This window comes from Cordyceps militaris, assembly GCF_000225605.1.
Source record: "Cordyceps militaris CM01 unplaced genomic scaffold CCM_S00002, whole genome shotgun sequence".
Taxonomy (NCBI): Eukaryota; Fungi; Ascomycota; class Sordariomycetes; order Hypocreales; family Cordycipitaceae; genus Cordyceps; species Cordyceps militaris.
Genome location: NW_006271970.1, coordinates 4070619 through 4078404, shown reverse-complemented (window position 1 = coordinate 4078404; position 7786 = coordinate 4070619). Strand labels below are relative to the sequence as shown.

At 58.9% G+C, this 7786-nt stretch overlaps 3 protein-coding genes across 3 annotated transcripts; 2 read left to right on the top strand and 1 right to left on the bottom strand.

Moving 5' to 3' along the window:
- Positions 1-2544: 2544 nt before the first annotated feature.
- Positions 2545-4111, top strand: CCM_03213 (cell wall glycosyl hydrolase Dfg5, putative; the record flags this gene model as incomplete). Its single annotated transcript, XM_006668364.1, has 3 exons — positions 2545-2632; positions 2717-2821; positions 2904-4111. The coding sequence occupies 3 exons, from the start codon at positions 2545-2547 to the stop codon at positions 4109-4111; spliced, it is 1401 nt and encodes a 466-aa protein (XP_006668427.1).
- Positions 4112-4774: 663 nt separating this feature from the next.
- Positions 4775-6607, top strand: CCM_03212 (dihydroxyacetone kinase; the record flags this gene model as incomplete). The annotated part of the gene is made up of 2 exons (XM_006668363.1): positions 4775-6071; positions 6138-6607. The coding sequence occupies 2 exons, from the start codon at positions 4775-4777 to the stop codon at positions 6605-6607; spliced, it is 1767 nt and encodes a 588-aa protein (XP_006668426.1).
- A 354-nt stretch (positions 6608-6961) lies between these two features.
- On the bottom strand, positions 6962-7482 carry CCM_03211 (small nuclear ribonucleoprotein Sm D2; the record flags this gene model as incomplete). The annotated part of the gene is made up of 2 exons (XM_006668362.1): positions 6962-7271; positions 7355-7482. The coding sequence occupies 2 exons, from the start codon at positions 7480-7482 to the stop codon at positions 6962-6964; spliced, it is 438 nt and encodes a 145-aa protein (XP_006668425.1).
- Positions 7483-7786: the final 304 nt, after the last annotated feature.

The window sequence follows — 7786 nt, the reverse complement described above, 5'->3', positions numbered from 1 at the left end:
GCACCTGTACTGCGAGGCGGGGCGCTGGCGCACCCGCTGGTGTCGCCGATGGCGGCGGCGTCGTGGGCGGGCGCGCCGCCCGTCTTCTTCGTGTGCGGCGAGGAGCTGCTCGCGGACGAGGCGCGGACGGTGGCGCGGCGCATGGCGCGGCAGGGCGTCGCCGTCGTGTGGGAGCAGTGGGAGGCGATGCCGCACTGCTTCGCCATGGTGCTGACGTGGACCGAGGCGTCGCGCGTCTCGTATCGCGGCTGGGCCGCGTTTGTGCGCGATGCGGTCCGGGGCGCGGTCGCGACGGCCGGGTGCTACGTGGCGGTCAAGACGCTGGAGAGGCGCGAGGTCGATGTCGAGACGCTGACGACGATGAGCGACGAGGATGTGCTGGCGGGGATGGAGGCGGGCCGCAAGCAGATAGAGGAAAGGTTTGCATATCTTTTGGAATAGTGCGGGTGCAGGTATGAGATGTTGGTAGATGTGACGGTTGGTACCGATGCAACTGTATGTTTTGTTGTGGGAGTTGGGTTGTGTCTACGAGTACAATGTAGCGTTTAAGAAGATAGGTTCTCATTGACGAGAGAAGAAGACAATATAGAATAGTTACGGCAATTAGTAGAATTTACGGGATGGAATTTGATTGCGAGCAATCAGACCAGCAGCTTGGCAACAATATTGAGCACGACATCCCCTCAAGAGTTGCTGAGAGAAACCACACTAGGCGACTCTGACAGCAAAACACCAGCAACAAGGAGAAGAAAAAAGTGTTTGGCAATGGAGCACGCATGATGTTTGGTGTTGCAGCTTTGTGGGATCTGGTGCCTGCCCTTGTCGGCTGCCGCAGGAGACAGCCCTGTGCCTTGGCATGGTTTCACCGCGATCAAACCCCTGGGGCAACCATGCAGGTACCAAGTGGCGAGTCGATCGAGTTAATTAATCTCTCTCTGTACTATATTGCGCCACGAACTGGCCTGTTTCCGTGCCAGGTGTAACAGGCTGTTGGGCAGGTGTGCCCTCGTCTTCAATGGTGTCAAGTCAAGGTCAACACCCTACATTCCATCCATGTAGACGACAATGGCTTGAAAGCACGGTATTCGTAACCGCCGCGAATGGTACATTGTGGCGCAGCCGGATCAACTGCGGCAATTTCGTTTCGGCAGGCAGGTCACCTCCACCGGCGCCCCCGTTCCGGCTCCGGGGGCTAGTTGCGTGGTTACGATGCATAGAGTCGAGTTTCTAAATTTGTCGCTCTTTTCCTTCTCGTTTTGCTTGGTGGATATGAATTATGGGGTGGTGAGAAAAGCTGTCGCGTCAGGCATAAAACGGCACCTAAATAATGCCGCTGCCGGGGAGAGTTTATATGTAGGCCTCGTGTGTGTGGTGTGTGGTGTGCCACTTTCAGCCAAGCCGGATTCTCAGAGCCGTGCCAAGCGTTTTTATTCGTAGTGTTTCTCGGTCCCCTTTTTTTCCTTTCCATGGCTGCATCCGGCAGCTGGAGACGGGCTGCTGGTTGCAAGCGCTAGACGAGGTACGAACTGGCGACGTCATGGATATCGGGTACTGCGGCTCGGAAGAAGGCATGTGTATGTATTGAATGTAGAGATGTTGACAAGTGAGGATGTTTTGTGGCTCGTAAAGAAGCTGCTGCATAATACCTCCTAAGAGGTGATGCGGTACAAATCCGTACTGTGCAGTCTGGTAGTGGGCACTGTGCAGCCTGTACGGAGTAGTAGGATGGGGGCAGCGCAGGGTAACAGGTACCTAGTAGTAGATTGGCCCTGTAAATCGTCGCCAAGATGCTTGCCAGATCGCCCAGACAAGGGCAAGACGGCACTACAGGACTGGATTGTGCGAGCTCGCAGCAGTCACGTTCATTATTAGGACGTGGACAAGAGGAAAAACTGGCTCTGTTTTCCAGCCTGACAGTCAACTAGCGCCACCCCAAAATATAGGCACATGTGTGGCAACTTGCAGGCGGCATGCTCCAGTCTCTAGTCACGCTGCTCGTGGCCCCCAGACTCGTCACAGATGATGGCGTGTACCTTGCAGTGACTTGCGCGTGTATAGCATTCCTCCGCGAAATTCGTGTACCTCTTGGGGGCGTTGTGTCTTGTCTCCAGCGTCGGCTGCCCGCTCTCCCGCACCGAACAACGACTCGGCGGAAAACCTTGAGCCTGCCCTTCTCCGTACCTACTAACCTAGTTATCCCTCTTCTCGCATGCTTACTTTTTAACCTCAATTCGTTCCTAAACGTCGCCCGTTTTCTTCAACCGCCTCTCCTCCGCCCTCTCGCTACGCTCGCTTTTCCACCCCCTTCGACCTTTTTTAAGCGCCCCAACCCGCTGTCCTACTTTCATGCGCTGCCCGTTTCTCTCCTCATCAAGTTCCCTCAGCGCATGACGTGAACGGCCCGTCTCCCCACCCACCCGTTCATTGCTTCAATCCCTGCTCGCCCGTCCCGACCACGCGACCGACTCAAAATTACCCATCATCGCCCGTCGCATCGCGCCCGAGTAACTAGACGACTGCCAGTTTGTCATTCTCCAATTCACAATGAAGGCTTCCGCCATCGTTGCGACCCTTGTCGGGCTCTCGGCCACGGCGTCGGCCGCCCAGATCAGCCTCGACCTCACCAGCGATAGTACGTTTGCCGCCCGACTTGCTTTTCGCCCTTGCCCGGTCACTCTCTCTCTCGGTTGCTAACCAGCGCATTGTGTGTCGACAGGCTCCATCAAAAGCACCGCCAGCACCCTCGTATATGGCTTGATGAAATACTACAATGGAAACGTCACTGGCGGCATCCCCGGTCTGCTGCCCGGGAAATACTACTGTATGTTGCGACGCTCTCCCCCAGAATTGACTCGCCCCGCGCTTTCCAAACGTACTGGCTGCTAACAATTTGTCGCAATCAGGGTGGGAGGCTGGTGGCATGTTTGGCCATCTAATCGATTACTGGTACTATACCGGAGATGCGTCGTACAATGACGTGACCATGCAGGGCATGATGCATCAAATTACCCCCAAGGGCGACTACCTCCCTGTCAACCAGACCAATGCCATGGGCAACGATGATCAAGGCTTCTGGGCTCTCACATCCATGATGGCTGCCGAAGCCGTCTTTCCGAACCCGCCTTCCGACACGCCTCAATGGCTCGCTGGTGTCCAGGCCGTCTTTAACGAATATGCTGTTCGTTGGGAGGAAGAGAACGGCCTCTGCGGCGGTGGTCTCCGCTGGCAGGTCTACTCTTTCCTCAACGGTTGGGCTTACAAGAACAGCATCTCCAACGGTTGCTTCTTCAATATTGCCGCCCGCCTCGCCCGCTTCACCGGCAATTCTACCTACGCTGACTGGGCGCAGAAAATTTACGATTGGGAGGTCAAGGAGGGTCTAATTACTAGCGACTACGTCATCTACGACGGCATCGAAGTCGACGACGCCACCCAGAGCTGTAAGAATATCCATCAGGTCCAATTTACCTATAATGCCGGCGTTTGGCTCCAAGGCGCCGCCGCCATGTACGATTATAACAAGACCGATGTCTGGAAGGGCCACGTCAACGGCATCCTCAATTATACCGAGAGAGTCTTCTTCAAGGACGGCATCATGTACGAGCCTGCTTGCGAGACTGTCCACACCTGCGACCAGAACATGGTCAGCTTCAAGGGCTACCTGATTCGCTTCCTCGCCTACACGTCCAAAGTAGCGCCCTGGACCTCGGACTCCATCACCAAGCTCATCAGCACGGCCGCCTCAGACGCCGTCAAAGTTTGCAACGGCGCCAACGGCGCCTCATATCCCGGTCCCGACGGCACGGGATGTGGCTTCTCTTGGCTTAACGGGACCAACGACGGTCTGATGGGCGTGGGGCCCCAAATGGACGCCCTCGCCGCCGTCTTCTACAACCTACTCCCCAACGTCAAGGTCCCCGCCACGGAACAGGATCGCGGCACGTCCAAGGGCGACGCTGGTGCGGGCAGCTCCCAGGCCCAACCCCTACCGGAACCTCGGGCCATTACCGCAGGCGACCGAGCCGGCGCCGCCATTCTCACCATTCTCATTGCCGCTGGCATCCTAGCTGGCAGCTTCTTTGTCACCAGCGATGTCCTTTCCTTTGCATAGACCGCCGCCCAGGTGATCGGTTCTTCTCCCTATTCATCATTCATTCCTTTCCCTTTCCCGTCCTTTGTTTTGTCTTTTTATATCCTCGATTATTGGGCAGGTGCGGATTGTTTTTAAGGCACTGGAACGCGCGATCCTTTTCATGATTTGCTACGTTTCTCCTTGTACATAGTGTAAAAAAAAGAAACAGCGGCAAAGATACGGCGTTGAATACCTTGAAAGGCACGGTTGCCAAGACGTACCGCGATGCGACATGTGGGATCATGTACGTCACGGTTGGGGTTCCAAGATAGGCTCGAATAAACATGCTCAAATCTAATGACTACCTACATTAATGAGTTGCTCCAGCTTTTGCACGCAAGACTAGCTTTATTTTTCCAGGCTGAATACATCCCTCTGTCCGAGAAATCCCCCACGCCGTTTGCCCTTGACAGCTCACCCCGCAATGCAAACGGTGGGAGCTGTCAAACCCCCACCTTGCCCCCAACATGTCAACACTTGAACAGCTCGAGCTCCTCTTTCCAGCACCTACCTGCAACGCATTATTTATCATCGTTTACTCTTCACTTGCCAGTTCCATTCACTTCAAACTCCATTAGTCCTGGACCCATCTTCCTCCCCAAGAACCAACATCAGGCAACCAACCCCGCATCCCCCCAAACCATGTCGTCCCGGCACTTCATCAACGACGCCACGGACCTCGTCCACTCGGCGCTGCACAGCCTCACGCTCACCAACCCGCACGTCGCACTCGACGCCGAGCACAAGATTGTCTACCGGCGCCCGTCGCCGCACGCCGCGCCGCAGGTCGCGCTCCTCGCCGGCGGTGGGTCCGGGCACGAGCCTTCCTTCGCCGGCATGGTCGGCCCGGGCATGCTGACGGCCGCGGTCGCGGGCACCGTCTTTGCGAGCCCATCAGCTGAACAGGTGCGTCAGGCGCTGATGACGCGCGTGGGCGCGGCGGGCGGGCGCGGCGTGCTCGTCGTCGTCATGAACTACACGGGCGACGTGCTCAACTTTGGCATGGCGGTGGAGCAGGCGCGCGCGGGCGTCGCCATCGAAATGGTCGTTGTCGGCGATGACGTCGGCGTCGGGCGCGCGCGCGGGGGCAAGGTCGGGCGGCGCGGCATCGCCGGCACGGTGCTCGTGCTCAAGATTGCCGGTGCGCTGGCGGCGCGCGGCGCGCCGCTCGCAGACGTGGCCCGCGTGGCGAGGCTCGCGGCGGACAACACTGTCAGCGTCGGCGCCAGCCTGGCGCACGTCCACGTGCCGGGCCGCGCGGTGGTGGACGAGGACGGCCTGGCCCGCGGCGAGGTCGAGATCGGCATGGGCATCCACAACGAGGCCGGCTGCGAAAAGGCGCGTCTGGCGCTGCCGGCGCTCGTTACCAAGATGCTCGCGCAGCTGCTGGACGGCACCGACGCGGACCGCGCGTTCCTCACGGTCAACTCCAACGAGGTCGTGCTGCTCGTCAACAACCTCGGCGGCGTCAGCCCGCTCGAGATGGGCGCCATCACGAGCGAGGTCGTCGCGCAGCTGCGCGACGCCCACCGCATACGCCCCGTGCGCGTCATCAGCGGCACCTTTATGACGAGCCTCAACGGCATGGGCTTCAGCATCTCGCTGCTCAACGTGGTCAACACGGGTGTCGCGGGCGGTGCCGCGGCGGCGCCGAACATGGTGGAGCTGTTGGATGCGCCGTCTGAGGTGACGGGGTGGTCGGCGCCGGTGCAGCGGACGACGTGGGAGGCCGCGGCCGGACGCGCCGAGGAGCCGGCGGTGGTGAAGAGGCAAGAGGGAGAGGCCAAGCCGAGCGGATTGACGTATGATACGGTGGCGGCAAAGGAGGCGCTGACGGCGGCGCTGAAAAGGGTCATTGCGGCAGAACCGGACGTGACGAGATACGACACCGTCGTCGGAGACGGCGACTGCGGCATCGGTATGAAGCGCGGCGCCGAGGGTACGTTTTCATCCCTGTGACCAAAAACACTGCAGTCCAGCGTGCTAACAATGTTGAAACAACCAGCCGTGCTGAAGCACCTCGAGACGCGCCCGCTGAGCGGCGACCTCGTCGTCGACGTCGCGGGCATCGTGCGCGTCGTGGAGAGCACCATGGACGGCACCTCTGGCGCGCTCTACGCCATCTTCCTCAACGCGCTCGTACACGGTTTGCGCGCGCGCGCGCCGGGCGCCGCCTCGCTGGGGCTGTGGGCGGCCGCGCTCCGGCAGAGCTGCGACGCTCTCGCGCGGTACACGCCGGCCCGGCCCGGCGACCGCACGCTCGTCGACGCGCTGTACCCGTTTGTCGAGACGCTGGCGGCTGGTGGCGACGTCGCGCAGGCGGCGCGGGCGGCGCGCGAGGCCGCTGAGGCGACAAAGGGCATGAAGGCCAGTCTGGGCCGCTCCGTGTACGTCGGCGGCAGCGGCTACGAGGAGGTGCCTGACCCGGGCGCGTGGGGTCTCGCGTGCCTCTTTGAGGGCCTGGCAGGTATTTAGTGTGCATGTGTTCAGGTCAGTGTGCAGAACTGGCTGTCGAGGTATCCCAGTAGCAAGTACGCAGTCATTGTTACCGAGGGTCACCAAGTACCAAATGGAATGAAATCGTAATCAAGATCGTCATTTTTTTAACGCCTAAATTGCCCTGTGAGTCTCGCCAAAAGGACGGTACATGGAACCAACCAGAGCCCCCATCCCAATCTCATGAAAAACACAATCAAAGCCCACGCGGTGCAAAAGAAACCCCAGAAAGAAAGATGCCTTGAATATTTTGTCCGATTCTAGCTTAGCAGTACCAGAATGACGCTATCACCTCTCAGGAACCTAAACAAGACGAAAAAAAAAGAAAGACGGTTAGCAAGGAAAGGAAGAGGTCGCACGAGGAGGCACAGAGGGCCAGACATACATCTTGCTAATGAACCGATCCTTGTTGACGGGGCGGCCCTTTTTGCCGTCGGCCAGCCGCGGCGTCTCCGTCCACATCTCCTTGACGTTCTCGAGGACCATGTTGCAGTGGCGGTCAAAGGCCTTGACGCGGGCGAGCAGCTTGCGGTTGTTGCGGATGGAGATGAGCACCTGCACGTGCGACCGCACGGCGGTCTGGAGGATGGAGAGGGGGCCGGCGGAGAACTCGTGCTCTTCGAGCTGCGCGATTTCGTATTCCCTGCAGGATTGGGGGTTTTACATGTTAGCATTCGGACGAAAAGCCTTCGTTTGGCCTGGGCCGGGGTGGGATTTTTCGCGTACGTGAGCTCGTTGCGCGGCTTGGTGAGGAGCTCCCTAGAAGAAAAGGATGGGATTAGCAAAGGCGGGGTTGCGCGAGAGAGTAGCATGCGCCGAGAGCTTTCATACTCGATGGGCTTGGTGTCCGCCATGATAATGTGTGTGGGTGCCGGAGGGGGGGTTTGCTGGTTGAATGGGAACGAAAGGTTGATTCGAGGCGTTCCAGACAGACGAAGCTTTTGGTGGTGCTGCTGTCTCTGCCCATGCTCAAAAACTCATAGATTTGGTACGAGGGTGGCCGCAGCACCTGATTGGCTGGCGCCCACCCAGGAACGTCTCCACCAGATTCGACGTGCCAAAAGCCCACTTCTGGGTAAAGCCAGGCAAAGCCAGAACTCCTGGGCAAAGGCGGCAAGTCTCTGCTACCCTCGGGCTAACTTTTTTTCTGGTGGACAC